The sequence below is a fragment of the Vanessa cardui genome, chromosome 23, assembly GCF_905220365.1.
Source record: "Vanessa cardui chromosome 23, ilVanCard2.1, whole genome shotgun sequence".
Classification (NCBI taxonomy): Eukaryota; Metazoa; Arthropoda; class Insecta; order Lepidoptera; family Nymphalidae; genus Vanessa; species Vanessa cardui.
Window position 1 is genome coordinate 10110782 of NC_061145.1, and position 24057 is coordinate 10134838.

The window sequence follows — 24057 nt, forward strand, 5'->3', positions numbered from 1 at the left end:
GTCATAAAATTAAGTATACCACATTTTATTGCCCTAAAACTCTACAACTTTAACTACCATCAACATTGACACGATTTTTGGACGTATCGTCAAAAACAAACTGCACTTAAGAGATACGAAACGATCTCAAACTGCCAAAAAATCGTGAGCTCTACGAAAAGGCCTCAGAGAGTCAACATCAAAAAAAATAACGTATAAATTGCTTAATTGGACAAACTTGAAGTCCGGTTAAGTTTTAATTATGCTTGTCGCTTGGTCTGAGGTGGACCAAACGAAACAGTATGGTTTAAATTAGTGTTATTTCATGGAAGTTTGAATCGTAAAACTTTTATTCTCAACGACCACTTAATCCATTTTTTATATTTGCATTCCACTAGAATTCCGCTATTCTGCCTGCTTTCATTTTATATAGAGATAATAAAACAGTATGCCGTATCATCCGTACGAATACAATGTCTACTTGTAGCTAGATATCTCGCAGTATTGTTCTGTTATACTAGCAACCCGCCCCGGCTTCGTGTATTATATTTATATAAAAAATTATATGATACAAATTTAATTTATTTCCTATAGCACTCATGACGAATATAGATATAACCATTGAATTATAATTTAGAATTGAGTTGCGTAGATTACCATCTACGTACAAATTATACTTAACTAGCGCCCGCCCCGGGTGCACGGGTGCAGTACTGGTACTAAATATATTACAGAATGTGTTTAATAACGACATCACATTATAAACTTCTGAAATTATCAGTGTTTTTTTATTATATTGTCAATGTATTATATACTAAAACCTTCTCTTCGAATCACAATTTAAAAAATTGTATTAAAATCCGTTGCGTAATTTTAAACATATAAGCATACATAAGGACATACAGCGGTAAGCGACTTTATTTTATACTATGTAATGATAAAGACTATAATGTAAGTACAGATTTTAAGAAATTATGATAAACTTAATATATTTAGTAAGTAAAGTAATATCTTTGTCAGGAGACTTCATTCTTTCCTATCAATAGACATATCTTTCAGTAAAAGCGAGAAATAATTCTCAAATACTAAGGCATGGAATGGCATACTAAGACGATTCACGCAGGACGGCTGGCAGGAGCCAGATGCGAGTAGCCCAAGAACGATCACAGTGGCGTGCAATTGGAGAGGCCTATGTCCAGCAGTGGACGAAAATGGGCTGATTGATTGATGACATGGAATTAAAACGACATGTAATTAAAATCTATGATATTAAAGAAATGTATACATTTAAAACTAAAATCTGACTTTGGCCAAAAGTGCCAAACAAGAAAATATTCTTGTTCGATATTCTTATTCATCAACGAATCAATCAATTCTATAATTAGACAACTTATGTTTCAATTAAACTAAATCGAATATTGCAGTTTTATAAATCGCTAATGGCATTACACGAACCTTTCAATTATTAACCAAAAACATGAAATTAACAAACAATTATATCAATTTTAAATAACACAAACAATATTTAGCATTGAGTACTGTAGTACTTGAAAACTCAATTGAACATAATGTAACATCATGGCTGCCACAATCGTTCGTATAAAACATACTTCAGCTAGCTTCAATTATATAAAATTATGTATAGTAGGACACAACTTAGATGTAGCATCGGAAAAATCAATAAAACCGATTAATACCAACTCACACAACCAATAGAAATATCTCCCTATCGCGCCATTCGACGCCATTCGTCGCTATAGATTCTCGTGTTAGCTTAACCCGAGAAAGCAAGTGCACATAAATTGACGAATATATTAGGTCATATGATGTTACAAGTTATTACGTTTGCGTAAAGATCATCTTCACATAAGTAATAATTGTTGATAATTTTGGATAGCATACTTCGGATGTGATGCTACATCTAAGTTGTGTCGTACTATATGTAATTCATTGTCAGAGAAATGTCCACATAAGCACGGGACACAGTCGCATATATGATTGAATTAACTAATCAAATTGTCCAATTTGCAGGTTCCTATTTAGAATATTAAGCCAGGCAACAGTTTGCCTTATTAGCATTGCCAGTTAACAAAACTACTATAAAGCGAAATTGCTAAGCAAATTCAAACTTTATTCAATTAACATACGACTCAAATAATGTAAAGTTTCAAAGTGGACATAATATATTTTTAATTATTTCGTGAAATGAACGCATCTGTTTAATTTAGTAAATTCAAATTTAAAAAGTTTTTGCGAGCATTATTTAATAATGTTTAAATCTATACACGTACGTATTCATGTTTAATTATCAAACAGTTTTTCAGTCCTGTAATTATATACAAATATATACTTCAAAAAGAAATTACAAAAATAATTAATAATACATTATCAATTTTGAATAATTCCGAATTAATTTTTTAAAATATATCTTCGATATTTGTTTTAAATAAATCCGTTGTTCATTCGTTTCTGTGTACGTGAAAAATACAAAATTATGCGTCATAATCGCATACGACTTTCATTTTGCCATCAACGTAGGACAAATGCCATGGAATATCAATAACGTGTATAGAGCAGTGCGTCCCAGTAAGAACGAGTTTATAAAAATAGACTTATACCATGAGAACGAGATGAAATTAAATTCATAAATAATCTATAATAATATTATAAATGTGAAAGTAACTTTGTCTGTCAAACCAATAAATAAATATGAGACAACATCACATACATTACTCTGATTCCAATGTAAGTAGCTAAAGCACTTGTGTTATGGAAAATCAGAAGTAACGACGGTACCACAAACACCCAGACCCAAAGACAACATAGAAAACAAATGATAATCTACATTGACTCGGCTGGGAAACGAACGCAGGACCTCAGAGTGACGTACCCATGAAAACCGGTGTACACACCACTCGACCACGGATGTCGTCAAATGACTGAATCAAATTTGACGAAAATTGGTGTAAGCTAGAACTCAAAGGACATTGGCCATTTTTGCCTAAAACATGATAATAATGAAACGGGAGCGAAGCCACAGGCGACAACTAGTAACATATAAATATTTTCCCGGTTCTTTTGTTTTAGTTTCTCGTCCCTAGTTGTATAAATCACTGACCATAAATCTGTACTATCTCAGAGCACGAGGAAAACTATAAAGCACAATTAAATTATATATACGGCCTCTCGGCCTCTTTAATTTTAGGCGGAGTTATCGGCGGCACACATCCCCTCGGCTCGGGGTTTTCCAATGGCTACTCGATATCGTGTCGGTGAAAACTATTATTGTGTCGGAATTCAATTTTTAAGATTCCATAATCGGAGGTGTAAAAAGGACCCTTACTATGATCACGGTATCCGTCCGTCTATCTGTAATAGTTTTGCATTTGAATTTTCATTGGTGATGTATTCGTTTTGCCGCTATAATGATAAATACTTAAACAATAAAATAAAATATGTAGTTATCGGTTTTTATGGATATACGAATCTCATCGGGCGCAAGTCCTACTCGTACTTGGCTATTTCGTAATAGTCTATTTATTACCTATTTTATAATAATATATAAAAGGTGATACTACAATTAATACTTTTTTTGCTTTCGCCGGCGGTTTTTCCGAACCGATACGACATGGGAACCTTCAAGAAAAGAGCCTACTCCTTTCTCAAAGGCCGGCAACGCACCTGCAAGCCCCCTGGTGTTGCAGATGTCCATGGGCGGTGGTAGTCACTTTCCATCAGGTGAGCCTCCTGCTCGTTTGCCACCTATTCCATAAAAAAAAAAAAAAAAATACAAACTGCGGACTTTTCCCAAAATTGTATTATCTTGATCATTTTATTTCATCAATATCGATTTAGTCAATCTAAAGTAATAATAAACTTCAATTATATATTTTAAACTGGGGTTACAGCTAGTATAAAATAAATCATAAGCGCATAATTGTTGCCAGTGAAAATCCCACTGGAAGCCGGCCGTGCTGCTTCCATAATATAATAGGAACAACCCCGCACGGCTCAAAGCGTTTTGTTAAGGATTGAAGGCTTTTTATCTCTAGAAATACGTTCATATGGGGGGGGCACTTTTGTGTGACGAAGTTACTACGTTGCAATCAATGCAAGCCTGCCGTTTAAGGCTTTACTTACATTATAAAGTATCCTTTACCCTTCCTTGTTTTCAAATTTGCTTCATAACAAGTTTAATCAAATTCGGTTCCGTAATTTAGCCGTAATAGAAAAACAGACAGACAAAGTTAATTTCACGTTCATTAGTAGTATAAATTTAAACTACAGAATGTTTCATTGGTATGAAGAAGTTTGATTAAAATTACTACTAATCAGTTGGTGGTAACTTCGAGCTACCCTTAAGGTGTAGGTACCACTTATCAGAATATATTCGATCGTCAAACGGTACTAAGTATTGTTTTGTCAAAATCGTTAACGGTGCTTTGGCAATGTAAAGAATGGTAACATTTTTTAAGTTCCCTATGTGGTAACCACTTATCATTACCACCCGTCCACCATAAAAAATTATAAAAAAAAAATCCACATTTACTGATTTTACATTTATTTCAGAAGAAACAAATTTCAAAGAACAAATTTCGAGACAGTTAGCACAAAACTAATATTCAAAAAATTTAATCGAATAAAAATATTATCATATGTTTTGCTGACGGTACATTTTCCAATCAATAAGTAACGTTTCAATATTGAATATGAAATATCGTCGTTGTCTATAATAATATGGAAATCTTTCACTAGATCAGCAATAGAGAATATACGTTAGCGAATCCGTTATAAAAGCCGGCTCGCGTAGATAAATAGGTTGAATAAAATATAAACTATGAAATTGCTTTGAGCCTTATACTCACAGATGTTATAAAATGCAGTTAAGAAAATATTCACGTTCAAATTTATATTTTCATTAAATTTATAATTTGTTTTTCAAACACAATGCATTTTCTATTGCCTTATAAAGCTAGTAACACACATCCGCTTAGAGGTTCTCTATACAGGTTTTTATTATAAATAAACTAGCACTTTGTCGGGTATTTCCGATGTAGAGATAGCAGAACAGTGTCTATTTTTTTTTTAATGTTTTCTTGCATTGTTTCTAGTGACACTGATCACAAAATTAACTGCCTAGACAGTTTAAATAATTAAATAATATTAAGATTTATATTATACTAGTTCTCGCCGTTCTGGTTGGTTGTTATATCTTAGGCAAAAAGTAGCCTATTTCCTTTCTTAGGGTTTGCTTCACACAAAATTTCATCAAATTCGGTGCATTGGTTTGGTCGTGAAAGAACGACAGACAGAGTTACGTTCACATTTATAATTATTAATACAGGTTTAATTTTTTGATTGCACTTTTCTATCGCCAAAAGCTGTTACGTTATATTTCTTAAGAAAGGCATTGTTTTATTTTTGAGTATTCTATTTTAACAAATAATATATATGTAGATATGCTCTAGTTATTTTTTATTTCTTCATATAAATAAGGTTTAAGGTATTTCTAATAGGGAGAATATTTTTTACCTTATTGTCGATAACAGTTTCAAACCATTGTATCACGTAAGGAAATAAAATGTATGTGTATACTTTAAATCAAAATATAATTTATTAACCAAACTCTCATACGCGCTTCTTATACTGAACCGTCATGTTAAAGGATTTAAATGAATATCAAGCCTTCCGTTTCGAAATATAGGTAAAAGGTAATGTATCTAACATTTTGAACCAGTTATACATACAACAACAACAACAGCCTGTAAATTCCCACTGCTGGGCTAAAGGCCTCCTCTCCGTTTGAGGAGAAGGTTTGGAACATATGCCACCACGCTGTTCCAGTGCGGGTTCGTGGAATACAGATGTGGTAGAATTTCTATGAAATTTGTCACATGCAGGTTTACTCACGATGTTTTTTTCCTTCACCGCTGAGCACGAGATGAATTATAAAGATAAATTAAGCAAATGAATCAGCGGTGCCTGCCTGGGTTTGAACCCGCAATCATCGGTTAAGATGCACACGTTTTAATCACTGGGTCATCTCGACTCTTTTATACATATATTCTACTAAAAAAAATCAGCAAAAATCATCTTGTAAATCTTTTCCTCGAATGAAGTAAAACCATATCTTTCTTTATGGTAGGTCTAAGTAGGCAGCACTCAAATGAGAATTATCACGTTTTATGGCCTGGGCTAGAGGCTGCACTGACTCTACTAAACAATATCAAGTATTGCGGTTTGGCAGTAGAATATCTGATCAGTGTACCCACCATTGACGTAAGTCTACAAAGCCCTACAACCATTGGTTATATTTCGCTATGACTCCCTTGCGAAATATATATTTATATACAGTCACTGAATTCAACTCTTATAATAAATAAAAACGCAAAAGGAAAGTATTATTTGCGTCAACTTTCTAATATTCATTTTGGAAACAAGTTCCAGGGGACGTATTAATGTGAATTAACCTTGAGGAAATTTCAACGTTTCGACGACAAAGCGCGTAGTAACTGACGATATTTGCTCACGCGAAACTTTGAACAGCTCATGGCTTGAGCAAAAGCGATTTATATTGTGACCTTTTATATGGAACACTTTGTAGTCCATGCACGAATTGAAAATTAAGAACAGTAAAACAGTGTTTCAAAGAAGCAAAAAGTGTATTGATTTAGTATAACAATAATATACAAAAAACCGCACGATTTTCCTTGATTTATTAATAAAATACTTATATTTGTTTCTCTTTTCTAATGTCATCGTAATCAATGACTAATCAAAGCATTAATGAAAAGCCATAAAAAATATATAAATCTAATTATTCACAAAAGCGCATTTCCATGTTAAATTGTCAAAATGAAAAATAAAAACTAATTCGATATTTTTTTGCTGACCGTACTCGAAGTCATCTCACACACACTAAAGCATCTATAAGCACGAGAATCACAATTACTAATGCAGGCCGATAATTTAGAGTGGAGGGGCGCGCCTTGTTGAATTAAAATATCTGTACATACTATAATTAAATATTTTAATTCCCGCTACCGCTTATGTTTGTATAGCCAATTAAAAGTCGATGATCAGTGACATCGTTAGTAATACGCGACGAGCTTGCGTGTCTGCTCATACCCAATAATAAACCGAGCATTATTAATTAATAGTGAAATATTTGGGTAAGAAAGAAAATAACACAACTAAAAAACAAAATAAGAAATTTATACCAATATTATAAATGTGAAAGTAACTATTTTATCATGGTATGGGCATGTAATGCGGATGAATGAGGAAAATATTGTTGGGAAAGCCTTGAGCAAGGCCGTGGATGGATAAAGAGGTAGAGGATGACCAAGGAAACCATTGGTTGTGTGAAAGACGTCTGACAGAGAAGTATGAAAAGAGAAGACATGCTGAGCCGACCCCAAATAAAAATGGGATAAGGGCAGGAGAATGAAAAAAGATGAAAGTAACTCTATATGTTTGTCGCTCTTTAACTACCAAAGCTCTGAAGCGAATTTGATGAAATTCTGTTCGAAGCAAACTTAAACTTCAAGGAAGGAAATGGGCTACTTTTTTGGCTAACACATGATAACTCACACCCCTCAAATCAAGCGAAGCCGTGGGCAATAAATAGATTTACAAAAAACTCCCATTTTCACATAAGACACGTTACTATTCAAGAAATAATGTAGTTACAAGCTTACGTTAAAAATAATTTATAGGCAATATTTATTTTTCTATTCAAGATTAAATATTATTAATGAAAAAGTTAGATAGATGGATGTTTTTTGTATCTCGGCAGAACGGTTGAATGGATTTCAATGAAATTTTGTAGAAATATTGATTATAATATAGACTAATAGCCTGGGATAGTGAATAGCTATATTTATTTATAGCGTTTCTTATATGTTAAGTTTAATGCCTAGGTTTAGAGCTGTAACAAAGGCTTTCTAATGTATTCAACCTTCAAGATGATATTCTTTCAAGATTTTTTAGTCAAAAATAGGAGATAAAATAAATAGCTCACTATTTATACTTACTAAGTCAGTAGTACAACTACAGCAACAGCCTGAAGAAGGTTTGGGACATATTCCACCAAGCTGTTCCAATGTGGGTTGGTGAAATACAAATGAAGGAGAATTTCTACGAAATTAGACACTTGCAGGTTTCCTCACGTTGTTTTCCTTCACCGCCGAGCACGAGATGAATTATAAACATAAATTAAGAACATTCAGTGTTGCCAGGTTTTGAACCTACAATCACCAGTTACAGATAGATACAGATACAGATACACTCATTAATTTCAACATGGATGTATGAAAGAGACGATATCGGCTAATATTTGTGATTTTATTACGTACTGCGCTCTTCGATAGAATCTTCAATTCAAGCCAAAAAGCTGTACATTTAATTATATTTCGTAAAGAGCATAACAATAGGCATAAGGGACATAACATCGTAGTTCCCAAGTTTATGACGCATTGGTTAATAATAATGGCTTATATTACAAACATCGCCCATGCTTGGTAGTAGGGCATTGTGCAAATCCGTCTGATCAGATATTCACTCATCAGATATTCTACCGCCAAACAACAGTGCTCAGTATTATTGTGTTCCGGTTTGAAGGGTGAGTGGGCTAGTGTAAATACAGGCACAGGGGACATAACATCTTAGTTCCCAAGATTGTGGCGCATTGGAGATTAGGAATGATTGAAATTTCTAACAGCGACAACATAGGCGGTGGTGTACTAATGTACACCAGGTGGGCCATTTAACGGTCCAAGTACCTATAATATGAAAAATAAACTTAATATTGGTAAGTTATATCGACATCAGTGTGTTTTGACGTCTGCAATAATAATCACGATGAAAAAAGTCGTATTCTTATTTCAGGTAGAGGTGAGAAATGAAATAAAACAAACTAAACTGCAAATATCTGTAAAACAAATAGAAATATCTGTCCCGATGAAATCCCAGAGGAAATCACTTGCAAATCAGAGATATTCCATCGTTTATGCAACACTCAAACATATAGATATTCGGAACAGCTATTGATTAATAGAAACAGTCAAGATAAATTAAACTTAATTCAAAACAAAGTTGCAATATTATGCAATATTAGTTTAGATAATCAATAAACTTGAATTGCTTGTATTTATTGATATTTATTTTAAAGCTATGAAGTGGGCCTATAGTGTCCGAAATGCATGATCTAAAGTTGCGTAGAATAATAAAAAACCAAAAATCAATTAGAATACACAATTTTTATTATTGACCAGCAAAACAAGGTCCCAATTTTATATTATTTTTGTTCATCGTCGAGCCAAATAATCTTTAGAAAATGTGAGCCAAAATAACCTTCAACAGGTGTACCACAACCAAACCTAGCTCAACCTAGAATAGGCGAATTACGTAGTTAGTTCCAACCAATAACCATTCGCCTCATATGCCAAAAATATGTGTTTCGGGGCACCCTATTAAAAAAACACCGCATCAAAATTCGTTGCGTAATTTTAAAGATCTAAGCATACATAAGAACAGACAGCGACTTTGTTATTTACTATGGTATTGTAAATGCTGAGAAATAGCTACATAGTTAAAGTTATCTATCATTCCACTAAAATGACCTTAAAATCATCCAGTATTAATTTTGTCCAATGAAAATTACTTTGTTTTACTCCTCCTTTAAAGAGAGTTTCCATAATGACAAATTATTAAACGCATATTCGTATATAGTATCTGTGGCTAACTGCAGTGCTCAGTACATTATTAAACTGTTTTTGGTTAATTGTATACCTTAGGGGATGTGGTCTTGTTGCATCGGTAAATAGCGAAGTACTGTTGACCTAATTCTATACACAGGACTTTGGCGTATATTGGATTGTTTGTATATAATATTATTAGTGGTATGTTAGTAGTTCCATTGTTATTTTAGACGGCCATAAGATCAGCAACACCAACTATTTTATTTGGAATTCTTGGTAGAACACTGGTTATTTCGATCAATATATCTATTGATCGAGAGCTCTCAGGGAGCGATGGCTTAGACACAACAGGTAGATAGCAGCTTTGAGTTTCATTAACAATGCTGATATTTCAGCTTGGTTTAAGATTATATTGATCTCAAGTTTAGCAGTAAAAAAAAATACAAAACTCGCACTTATCGGGTGTCATTCAACACTTTGGAATATGTTTGTAAATTAAGCCCTTTTCATTCATATTAATAATTTTCATGGTTACTTTTGTTGTCAATAGATGGCGTTAATAGTACGTTAAATCGCGCTATTGTTGTCTTAAGTTCTTTTACTATTGTCATATGGAGTATCTTGAAGGAACTTCTACCTATGAACATGTAACACCGGATCAGTTACGGGTGGATTGTCTGCTGTTATGAATATGTAGGCTGTCTTCTTGAAGATTAGAAGACGACAACAATTAAGAAGAAGGTAACAATTTTATATACTTTTTTATATGTGTATTTCGTACAATCGATTGTTTGCGTATTGTCCCAAATAAATTGACCAGCTAGATACCAGTAGGCTGTAATATCTTTCGACTTAATTACTAAGCTGGCTTTGCCATATTATACTGGAAAATTAAATTGACATTATATGTAGTTGCAAATGCTATGAAAAACAAAAGAGTAAATTTCTCTTTTACTAAATAAAGGAAAGGATAATCAAAATTAAACATATGCGATACGATTTGGCGAAAATAGAGGTTTAGTCAATGTTCGTACATGTAGTTTTCGTTGCATATTTTCCTACATCACGAAGTTAAGATAAGAAAATAGTAAATCGAAACACAATTTTTGAAATTGAATAATTCGACTGCTGTTCCAGATTTGAGATGTTCGGTGTATCCATCTCGACGTAAGACGCAACACGTGCCGATGAAACATGGCTCGTAATATGAGCAGGATAAAGTCAGATTTAGGATACATTAAACTTGTATTTAATTAATTATTACCCGATTTAAGAGAGAGGTTATTTGCCTAAGCCCTAAATTTGTGTTCGTGTGTATGATACTCAGTTATCGTACGTATAATTAATCTTTAATGACATGTTGGAAAAAAAATACCACATCCAGGAACATTTTAGCAGTGATGTTCTAGAATTAGCTCCAATAATTATTCCCAAGAAAAGATACTTTGTCCAGTAATGCTTTTTAAATATTTGTTTATAAATCATTTCTTGGTAGTCGAGGAAATTATTTCTAACCGATTTCAAACACAGCGACTATTCTCAAGGGAAACAAACCAACTGTACTTAAGATATTAAAAGGAAGAAGTATGTGCACGCCCCACTGTCAGTAATTCAATGAAACCTTATACTAATTAAAGAAAAGTTTGCAGTGTAAAGTTAAATTTGTTATTCTTAAATAATTTATAAAAATCGACTTCAAAATTAGGAACAGCTAGTGAACTATAAATAAAAAAAAATCTATGAAACTACTAGACCGATTTGAATGAAACTTACACTGTTTATTGGTGGTAGGGCTTTGTGCAAGCCCGCCTGGGTAGGTACCACCCACTCATCAGATATTCTATCGCTAAACAACAGTACGCAGTATTGTTGTATTCCGATTTGGAGGGTGAGTGAGCCAGTATAACTACAGGTGTACAAGGGACATAGCATCTTAGTTCCCAAGGTTGGTGGCGCATCGACTATGTAAGGAATAGTAAATATTTCTTACAGCGTCATTGCCTACGGGTGATGGTGACCACTTACCATCAGGTGGTCCATGCTCGTCCGCCAACCTATTCCATAAAAAAACTGTTCACAAGGTTTAAGTGTACCTAACTTAAATTAAAAATGATCTACGACTTTCAGTTTTCGAATGATTCGTGGACAAACTTACACTTACGAAATTAAGCACACGTGCTTGCTAAACCACCAATTAATTGTCAAGTAAATATACCTAACTCCACACCTTACCTTATTTTACACTGTTTACTTTATTACTTACAAGTAACCCGCCCCGATTTCACACGGGTGCACTACTAATACTAAATATTCTACAGAATTTGTTTATTTACGACATCACACTACAAACTTCTAAAATTATCAGTGTTTCTTTAATATATTGTCTATGAATTATGAACAAAAACCTTCCTTTCGAATCATCCTATCCATTAAAATAAAACCGCATCAAAATCCGATGCGTAGTTTTAAAGATTTTAGGGCACACAGGGACATAGGGACAGAGAAAGTGACTTTGTATTATACTATGGAATGATGTTAATTGTGAACGTTTATAATTATCAGTTTTATAGTAATTATGACAAAGATCAAATTACATTTATCATAATAGTAATTATTATTATTAATCATTTGCATTTCATTAATTAAAATTTCACATAAAATATAACGCAGTATTTATTTATTAAGCGTAAATGCAAACCACTTATTATTATTGGCATATTAAGTGTGTGGTTCTATTTTAAAGAAGATATTTCATCAAATTATTAAATTTTTAATTACATTACACAACCATAAATAATGACATAGAAACAATATTTGCTTATTTTGTAAATAGAAAATCAAAACAGAACGCGCTTGTATAAGCTTGACTGAACCGGTATTAACTAGTTCCGACCGCCCGAAACCAGTATACACCAGTGTAAACCTGTTGGCTACGGAGTATTGGGAAATTGAGCTACAGTCTCCATTATTCATACTCAAGCCAGAACTTGACGGTTTCGGGGATTGAATTAAATATTCGAACAGATTGGATTGGAATTTCTCTTGGTGAAGTGCTATTGAACTTTAAAACGAATGTAAATTTTTAAACTGAAAAATCATTTCCCGTAAGAACGATAAAAAATATTTGTTATTATATTTACGTTTAGTTTCCAAAACAGTTCGTATGTTGAATATTAAACGATTCGATTCCGATATGATATAAAACGGAACATATTTAATTAATTAGTAAAATATATATTTATAAAAAGATCATGAAATCCACGCTAATCATGTCTAAATTCTAAATTTTAATTGTTTGAAACTGGAAAAATATACTAAACCTAACCAGTTATTTATATATTCCCTAATACCTACTTTTGTAAATCAGTTATATTCCTAGTTAGGCATTACCAAAAATATTCCTCATTTATTATAACGTATTCATAAATGAACGTTTAAATAAAAACCGCAATACAAATTGGTAAATACAGTCAATCACTCACCTGCGTTATACTCCAGTAGCGGTCCAACGATATGAGACACAAATTCATTATCGACGCTGTACACAACAAAACATCCATCGCCGAATGTATTTCACACCACCAGAAACCGAAAATCCAATAACCCATTAACTCGTTCGCCAGAGAGAATGGCATTATGACAAGTCCTAAAAAAAAGTCTGACACAGCCAACGAAGCGATGAACCAGTTCTGTATATTCTTCAACGCTTTCTCAGTCACTATTGCTATTATCACCAACATGTTACCCACCACGACCATTATCATCAGAACGGTCACCACCACGGACGCTATGATGATGTGAGCTGGTGAGTAACCGCTCGGATACCAAGTTCTCAAGACGACTTGGTTTATCGTCGTATCGTTCAATGTAGTGTTCGCATCTGACGCATTCGTCATTTGCAGCGCCAGGAATTCTTCCTGCGTCATGTAAGTCGGAACCAGGAACGTCGAATTCGGAGCAAACGACGCATTGATGTGCGTACTCATTGTTGTTTTCAGCAATGTTGTCGCGTTTGGCACCATTGTTGTATCGGTTCCAACGTTAACGCTATTAACAGCCAGGTTTTCTAATATATTTATTCTATCTACAATATTATTGTTGTGAAGAATATGCAAGTAAATTTAGTTTTTTGGACCCGTTGTGTTATTTAGAATCAGAGTTCTTCGAACGGTTTAAAAAGTATTGCCTATAGGAACGGTATTATTACTTACGATTATTGAACGTATATATATTTTTACAGGATTTAGTTATAGCTATTACCCGTATGCCCGAACTACGTGGCCACTCGAGCGATTGTATCGTCGTTAAATGAAACAGATTATATTTACACTACGTTAACACTATACGACACAGAAAATTATTTATTTATTTACAAAACACTACGCGAATATGCCTTATCTAATATTGCTTTAGGAAACGAATAATAATATCGATATAAAATTATATAAACGAAATTAATCGAGCAAATTAATAATAAATACACACGCGTTACAATGCGACACACAAAGAAGCGACACAGAAACTATGTTAAATTTAAACGAGTCTTGAATCGATTTTTAATCGATTTTATTTTATACAGCCGTTAAATCGGTATCGTGACGTCATCGCGCAACTCTATGCTTTCTGCGGTCCCAAAATCGATCTGTTTTCGCGAACATTTTTTCGTATTTTTCATCACATGATTTTTATTCGACTTATTTTTTAACTGTCATCTTCGTAACGCTGAACGTGACTGGGGATTTTAATGACCCATTAATTTGTATTGTATTCTAATGAGAACTCGATTCTTGCTGATGGTCTTTTGAAACCTGAAACAAAGAAATATACGATATTAGTAATAGTTTCATAATGTTTAAAAAACATTTATAGTTAGTGGATTCGATTTTAAAACCAGTAATTCAAATTTAAATACACTGTACTGAGCCTTTATTTCCTTTGTGTTGGTTGAAAATCAGTTAGATGCTTTCCATATAATTATTTAAGTGGAGTTTTCAAAACTGTACCAAATCTACTAGCAGTTTTCATCAGTTATATAGCATAGCAGTTTTAATTATTCAATAAATAAATAAATACAAGATTAGATATTCATGATCACATTATCGACTATCCTTTTAAACAATCATAATAAAAAATTCGAATTCGATTTTCAATTTTTTTTATTTTTTTTTATTCACGTCACGCAAAAGCAATATCTCATACAGCCTACTTGCTATTTATAATCTTTTTAATTTGCTTTATCTAGACAAAATAAACATATACATTTTAGACGTTGTACAGAATAGAACGTTCTAGAATATTCAGTTGGCAAACTGTTTTCATCGAAGTTGAGGAATATGAACACACGACAGCTACACCGTAACTTCAAAGCTTAGTCAAATGTTGTCAAAGGAATTTAGTCTTTGTGTCCAATGAGTAATACACATTGTTGTTTACAATGTATTATCACGCCTTATAAAAGATAGATTTACTTTGGGATATAAAAAGTTTTATCTGACCAGAATGACTAGCTGAAACATCGCCTTACCCGCGAAAAGTATAAAACTTTACGTATAGCATGTACGGTCACTCCCCATTTTATACAGGCGGGAATTAAAATCCAGTAGCCTATACCCTTCTCCTGAATTCAAACTATCTCTAACACAAATTTCGTGTAAATCAGTTCAGGGCTTTAAGCGTGAAGAGATAAGAGATGGAGTGTGTGTGTGTGTGTGTGTTTAGACTCATGAGCCGATTTGCAAACACACGTAAAGGGTTAAAAATTAAACTAAAGGATTTTAATATGTCAAACTTAAATTTTGATCCAAAAAATGAAATTGAATAAAATAAAGGTACCTTCGTGGAACGGTTAAAACGATAGAACCAAATATTTGATTCTTGATTCAAGTCACAGAACGGCTTATGGGTGATCTGATGGTAAAAAATTCACCAACGTCTTAGACATTGGCTCTATAAGAAATATGAACCAACAACAACACCAATATGGTACCTACATTGAGAATTAAGTTATGTCAAAATCAAATCAAGGTTACCAACTTAAAAATATGAATTAAAAATTATAGATATTGATGGTTTCAACATCACCAATATTGAGAATTAAGTTATGTCAAAATCAAAACAAGCTCACCAATTCATAAATTAAAATTTTATATAATATTAAACAAAGGCCATTCAGCCATTCAATTTCGTTCATTCAGTCATAAATATAAATATGCTCGCGTAAAGTTAAACCCAACAGAGTTAGAAGCAACACGCTGTTTCAAACAATCGTCATTTATGGTAAAATATCACGATTGCAATTGCTTTGCTCCTTCGAGAGCAATCCCATTTATAGGAATATTAAAAATTATTGAACATCGAAACGATAACAATTTGAAAACTTAACTTTCATTCTCCAACTTCTATCGCCTGCTATTCTAACTTATATTATAAATGGGAATATAAGTGTGTTTGTTACGTTGAGTATTCAGGGATCATCATGATCAGCACACATGTCAGGGGTATCAAAAACGTTTTAGGTAATCAAACAATTTCTACCCGAGTTTAACTGGAAAAACAGCTGGTATGAATTATGTCAACAATCATTGTTGTGGAATATGTTCCAAACCTCCTCAAAACAGAAAGGAGGCTTTAGCTCAGCAGTGGGAAATTTCACTTTAGAGCATCAAAAGTAACTTAAGTCAAAGCTATACTCAAAATGTTCTTCATTAACTTTGTCTGTTATATTCAGTCTAACGTTCGCCGTTATAACTGTTATTTTCTCACTTAATTAAATCATACAATCATGAAGTTCTGCTTATCTAAATATTCTTGACACACTCCCAATTGTATTGCTGTAACTAATGACATTGTCTTATTTTATTAATATAGCTGGGATTTTGCATGGGAAAGATCTGTTTGAGCCTTGGCAAAATCGACACGTTTACCTAAACAACATATGGCATACCAGTATGTGCGTGGTGCATATACTTCATTAACAAAATTTATATTAATACAAATGTTTATTATGTTATTAAAATACTAAAATTTCATTTATTTTACTCTCTTTTTAGGTTATCCATAGTACACAATTTAAAGCATTCCACAGTTATATTTGTCCCGTCAAATATGTAAGTGAGTTTAAAAAAGAAAGGTTTAAAAGACGATTATAGCAGGTAACAAGTTTCGATGCATACAAGTCTCCTCATGATGTTTTATTTTACAATAGAACATAAGACGAATTAAAATCACTGGTGTTTGCTGGACTTGAACTTGTAATCATCGGCTAATATTCACGTGTTCAACCACTGGTACTTTTTTATTTATTTAAACTCAAATAAAATCAAGTAATTTCTTATGACAGAAAACATTCGTGTGTTTATCAATGCTTGGTTGTCAATAAATAAACAACTCTTGAAATGTAATTGTTCGATCGTTTCGATATTCATTAAATTTCTCGGAACTGTTTCATCGTGATGCGTGCGCATGACAGATGAAATTTCCATCTGATTTAGTCTCTTTTAAATGTATGACTGCTTCTCTCTCTCTCAATCCATATCAGATATATAAATTCATTTAGTTGCTATATCAGAAGTCCAGCTCAAAAAATCTTTTTTGGTTTTAAATTTGTCAAGGTTTTCGAATTTCAAAAATGAGGATAGCTGGATTACTTGCATATATTTCTGAACCATAAATGTATAAGGCTATTATTTCAGCATTTAAATTCCCTCTTTTTGCTTGTGCAAGTTAATGTCTTAGCTGATGCTTGATGTCTTAGCTTGTCCTAGCTGATGCTCAGTGGTCACTGCTAAATATCGTAAATTCTTTTCAATCGCCAATGAGCCAAAAATCTTGGAAATTAATATGTTCCCACATCTTGTGGTTTCTCTGTATCACTCACCCTTCAGTTTAAAACATAATATTAAATATTACTGATTATCAGTAAAATATTAGAACAGAATTATTATTCTGTTCTAATATTTTATGACTTCTTATTAGAAGTCATCTTAATATGAGAAAGAAATTTGTATGACTATGAACACTTGTGGGTTACATTATAATCCAACAGTGACATATTATCTGTTACCGATATTTAATTCGAACTTTATACAGTAAAGGGTGTCTGAAAGACATCACCTTATACAGCATCCTTAGCTTATTTTTTTAATGTTATATTCAATAAGGAGTTCTTATATTGAATTGAATAGAGAACAAATCCAAAATTGTATTTCTTGTGAATAGCGTGGCCATTAAAGTGGGATCATTCTCTCTGTAGATACATTAATCTGTAGAGATTGCTTAAATAAAGAAATAAGAAAAAATTTAAGAACGAGAGTATCTATGAAGTCAGTGCAAACATTTTTGCAGCTATTGATGTTTAATAAAAACTACGGTTTGAAGAGAAACGACTACAAATTGCCGTGATTTTTTTTCTTTTGTTTTTTTGGTGTAATTGTGACTAATATTGAGATCTCGGGCGCTTGGAGTTTAATCAGACCTTCAAAGGTAAAATATTAAAATTTAGATTGAAGACTTTATTTCAAAATTGTACTTTGTAACTGATGCCTGATGATGGTTTGATTATTAAAAAAATATTGTTTTTTTTTTTCATTAATCATGATCGAGAATATTTAAATTTCGAGTGTTCTCATTATTTATAGGAGTCAAACTCAAACTCAAATTCATTTATTCATTATAAAAGCATCACTTAAGTATTGGTAGTAAAATTAAACCGATTTGGAAAAGCAAATATGACCTAGGAAGAACCGGCGAAATAAACTGAGCGGATCTCTTTTTTCCAATAATATGTTTATTTACATAAATTGAATAGTAACATTCCGTGATAATATTATATGAGAAACTATTAACTTCTTAAATTGGCTACATTTTCTGGTTTAGTACTCAGAACGGAATAAAAAAATATTGGACTTTTCTATTAAAATTGGATGTGTGTATACTTATAATACCGTTCCTCAAAGACCAAGTAAAGCCAGTCTTGAACTCTTTCTAGTAGGTATTTACCGTTCAGTCGAATTTTAAGAGTAAGCAAATAGACAGTCCACCTGTTTTCCACACTTAATAGTAACAGCCTATACATTTTCCAGTTCTACGCTAAGGCCTCCTCTTCCTTCGAGAAAAAGGTTAGGAGAATATTCTACTAAGGATTTACATGTGGCATAATTTCGTTGAAGTCAGACACATGTTTTCTTCACGATTTTTCCCTTGACCATCGATCACGAGACACGTGAAAATTCAGATGTGCTTTGAACCCACAATCACCGGTTAAGAGGCACTTGTTTTAATCTCTATCTTGGCTTTTTTAGTATTCAATGCGTTATGCTAGTGCATAATTTTGTAATTAGTATAATTTCCATAAAGAGTAAAAAAGCTACAAGAGCTGCATTGTAATTAGGAACACACTCGCTTCTGTGGCCATAACGCCACATACAATATGTAATTAAATTCATTTAAAAATTTTGTAAGAATACATTGTAATCAAGTCTTGATTGGGTTAACATAATTAATTTAAATGTTTCAACAAAAGAAAAGTAGTAAATAAAAATTGATTAACAATTTAAATAAACATCTCCAATAAATTTTATATTGTATATGATTATTTGTAGTTTAATTTTTATATATACATATATTTGCATGATTTCATTTCCTCAGCCTCATATTAAAAATATATGGACTACTATCTTTATTAATATTATAAATTTGAACGTAACTCTATCCGTCTATCGTTCTTTCTATTCCAAAACAATGAACTGAATTTAATGAAATTTGTTATGAAGTAAACTTGAACTCCGATGGCGGTCAGAAGCTACTTTTTGTCTAACAAATGAAAACCAACCGCTTAAAATCGAGTGAAGCCGTGGTCTACTACTTGTGTCAAATATAGTATCAGGGCATAAGGCTACTTTTTTGTCTTATACGTGACAACCAAATATTGAAATGGGAGCGAGTCCGCAGGCAACAAGTAGTATTAATATACTTGGGTATTACCTTCAAATAATAAAAACTTCAATTCTGATAATATAATACACAGATTCTTCAAAGTTCTTCAAACATGTCTGCCAAGATATGAATATTTGAAAAAAGAACGTGTCAAGGCGTTTGTGACACTTCAAATGAGTCATTTGATCGTTAGTCTTCATTTAATAAATTAAAAATTAAAAAAAAAATGAAACATCGTCCATCGCGCGTATAATTACATAAAGACAAAAATATATCTTGCTCAAGTTTATTCACCGCAAATTAAAAATAAAAACACGACGTTGCAGCGCGCTGCTCATTTTCAAGACACAATTCAATTAACAGTCCAGAGTACAGCCAGTGAAAAAAGTCCATGTATAAATAATTTAAATTACGAAATAATATAACTGCACAAACAAGATTGAGTGAATAAAACCGACTGAAACCAGTTTGGGGCGGAATTTTGTAATGCAAACTGGTTTATACTGGTTTTTAGTTGATTACAATTTAAACGTGTAGCGAGTACGATAACTTTATACTTTTGGAACAATGGAAGGATAATTTATTTGTTTAAGCAAATGGAACCAAGTGATTGATGACTTGGCGTACTAATGTTATACCTAATTGTTAATGGTAGCGTAGTGTATACAAATATATATTTATACGACGGGGAGCCGGCAAGATTGTTTAGTTTTGGGTCACCACCTTCGTCATATATACAACAAATCGATAGCTGGATTACCGTATATTGATTTTTACAATATTTCATAGGTCGATATCATCTGTCATATATTCACAGCTGACAATCCTTGGTTTTTTAACATGATAAAGAATAATTGACCTCACTGGTCATCCAGAATCGAATCTCAAAACTAGGTGATTACAATCCAAGTATGTAATTATTTGAGGCAACATATATAAGTATATAATCACTAGATCATGTAGATGTTGCCTCAAATAATGACATACTCGATAGTTCGCGTTTAAAATTTCAATAAGGATATATATTTATGTTAAGTAATTACGTCTATGAACCGATTTAGATGAAATTTGATATATAGATAGTTTGAATTTTTGGGAAAGAAGAGATAAAATGTGCGGAGGTTTATGTACTATAATGTTGTATCAATTTCTGGTTAAGTTCCGGGTTCATCTCTACTATTTTACTACAGGAAACTAAGACCTGAAACCCTTAGTCTTAGGTCTTAGTTCCAAAGGTTATTTGGACTTAAGAAATGATTACTCACCAACATAAAATGGCTTATGTGCCGGTCTACTTAAGCAATATTTTATATTAAAAAAAATAATAGACTAAATTTTTCAACTATCAAGAAAAATAGAATAATTTATCTTGACTTAAAAAATAAATGACGCCCACGCGAGAAATCTTCTGAAACTCTTTAATGAGTTTCATTATGAGCGCCAACGAGTACAAAAAAATATCTTCGATACATATTTTTTTATGGTATAGTTTGGTGGACGAGCATAGGAAATGAAGCTGTAAAAAATATTAACCATTCCTTACATCGTCAATACGCCGCCAACCTTGGGAATTAAGATGTTATGTCCCTTGTGCCTGTAGTTACACCGGCCCACTCACCCTTCAAACCGGAACACAACAATACTGAGTACTGTTATTTGGGGGTAGAATAACTGATGAGTGGGTGGTACCTACCCAGACGGGCTTGCACAAAGCCCTACCACCAAGTCAACTCTTGTTTTCTTATCTATCTATTCCAAATAATATAAATAAGCCAAGATGGCCGATTTTAACCAGAGATTGCGGATTCGATTAATTTGTGTTTACAATTCATCTCGTGCTTGACGGTGACGGAAAACATCGTGAGAAAACCTGCATGTGTCTAATTTCATAGAAATTCTCCCACATGTGTATTCCACCAACTCGCATTGGAACAACGTCGTGGAATATGTACCAAACCTTCTCCTCAAAAGGGAGGAGTCCTTAGCCGTTGGGCTTGGTGGGAAATTTACAGGCTGCAGTTATGCCAAAAATATTCCCCTTACAGACAAAAACAAAACGAAATAATATGGTATACAGCTTTATAATTTATTTATGCTATTATGTCCTTTGTGTTTGTAGTTTTTAAGGGCAAAATTGTTTGCTCGTACCGAGGGACCGATTCGTAAATAACAATGTATGTGAAACGTCACGCGAGTCTTACGTCAAGTATAATATAACGAATGGCGGCTTGTTTCCATAGTTCTAAGATGATTTCATTGTCGTAACAGGCCTACGCATATTTGCTGCCTTGATTTAATTATTTTCGAGGTTTAAGTTTGGCTAAGGAACCTTTACATGATGCTACAGCCTCTCCGATCTGTGACGAAGAAGGACAAGTCAGGTAATAATTCCACTTTAACCCAGTTTCTTTTTTATTTTATTTAAAAACCCGCGATCTTGTACATGTTTGAATTTAACAAAAAATATTATTGTAGCCTAAGTTACACCTTATTATGTCAGTTATCTGCCAGTGAAAGTCCCGTCCAAATCGGTCCAGCCGTTTCAGAAATTAGCCGGAACAAACAGACAGACAAAAATTGTAAAAAATGTTATTTTGTAATATGTACCGTGTATATACATACGCATTGATTAAAAAGGGCTCTTTAGATATTACAAACAGACACTCCAATTTTATTATATGCATAGATACACAATTTTGAGGTTATACGTCTTTAGTATTATAAAAACGTCAACAATTATTTTTCATGGGTGATATGAACGCAATGAAATTGCTGTTAACTTATTATGTCCCTTGTGCTAAGTAGGTAGAATATATTATGATAAAATCAAAATCAAAATAAACTTTATTCAAGTGCGCTTTTACAAGTGCTTTTGAATCGTCATTTAACAATTAAGTGAAGCTACCACCGGTTCGGAAAGTAGATTCTACCGAGAAGAACCGACAAGAAACACAGTAGTTACTCTTTTTCAACATTAAAAAAAAAATACAGTCATGTTAGTGAATACAATTATTTATATTAATGTAATATATATAATAAGGGAGTAGTGCCTACCCAGAAGGGCTTACACAAAGCCTAATACCAAATTACAGTGTTTATTAGTAGTGTAACATTGTCACAATGTATACTTATATACTAATATTATAAATGTGAAAATAACTCTGTCTGTCTGTGGGTCTTTCACGATCAAACCAATGAAGGCAATTTGATGAAACTTGGTATGAAATACGTTAGAACTCTAATCAAGGGCATAGACTACTTTTTTTTGCCTAACTCGTGACAACCAATACCGACGACAACAAGTAAGATTACAGTTTAATTAAAAACGGCAACGTACGTTACTTACAATGCATTTAAAATAATAAAACGTAACAACAGAAACAAATACGATGCCAGTAAAGTATTTATTTACAGGGAATATTGCACGCAAAGCCGGCCAGGTATCATGCGACTTACGAGTTTCGTTATTTGTTCAACGTTACGAAATGTAAACGCTGATGGCCATTGGTCGGTTCAGCTAATGACGTAACAACTGACCAATGAGCGTGCAGATTAAAGCCATTAGTTAACCTGGGCTCGAATTCGACTAATAAATTGTCAGTTTATCGCAATCGAATCGAAACATCATTGGCGTTCAACCGTGTACCTATTCTGCATCGATCCATTTACTGTTCCATACAAGTCGGATCATATTAACAAGAGCCTGTAAATTTCCCACTGCTGGGCTAAGGCTTATCTCTTTGAGGAGAAAGTTAGGAACATATTCCACCGCGATTTTTCAATGCGGCTTGATTGAATACACATGTGGCAGTATTTCTATGAAATTAGACACATGTAGGTTTCCTCACGATGTTTCATTCACCGGAGATGAAATATAAATCGATATAAATAAGCATATAATACCAGACTTCAGTTTGATTAAGGTTTAATTTCTATGCATGGTCGAAGTAGAGTTGTGTAAATATATTGTATTATAAAGATCTAAGAATACATGCTATGTATGCTTAAATCTAAGTTTTGTGTTATGTAATGACAAATATCATTTTTACATAAGTAGATTTGGGTGCCACAAGTTAACTGACATTTCGAAAATAGTTGTAGCCTTCCAAATCCAAATTCTCCCTCCAAGTTTCCGAAACACTTAATAGCTTTCATAGAAAATGATGAATTGCCAACGTAATGGATGATGTGGGTTCTTATTCTACTAATACAACCAGACTGTTTCCTGTCTGAACAAATTATAATAGCTATTACTCATATTGTAAACACGTTGATGTTCTCCGTATAATTCTATTTGCGAATTATATTAAAGAAAATTTGGGTACCCATCGTGAAAGAAATCATAATATAAATCAACTTCAATTATAACTTGGTACCACTGGGTTGGTACCACCCACTCATCAGTTATTCTAACGCCAAGCAACAGTACTCAGTATTGTTGAGT

General features: G+C 33.0%; 1 protein-coding gene across 1 annotated transcript in view; it reads right to left on the reverse strand.

Annotated features, from left to right (window-relative positions):
- The window catches only part of LOC124539814 (alpha-2Db adrenergic receptor), a 545191-nt gene that overhangs the window by 390248 nt on the left and 130886 nt on the right, over window positions 1-24057 (reverse strand). The window contains exon 2 of the mRNA XM_047117172.1: window positions 13163-14488. Coding sequence (XP_046973128.1) covers window positions 13163-13702 — 540 coding nt within the window. The 5' untranslated portion in view covers window positions 13703-14488. The remainder of the gene's footprint in view (window positions 1-13162; window positions 14489-24057) is intronic.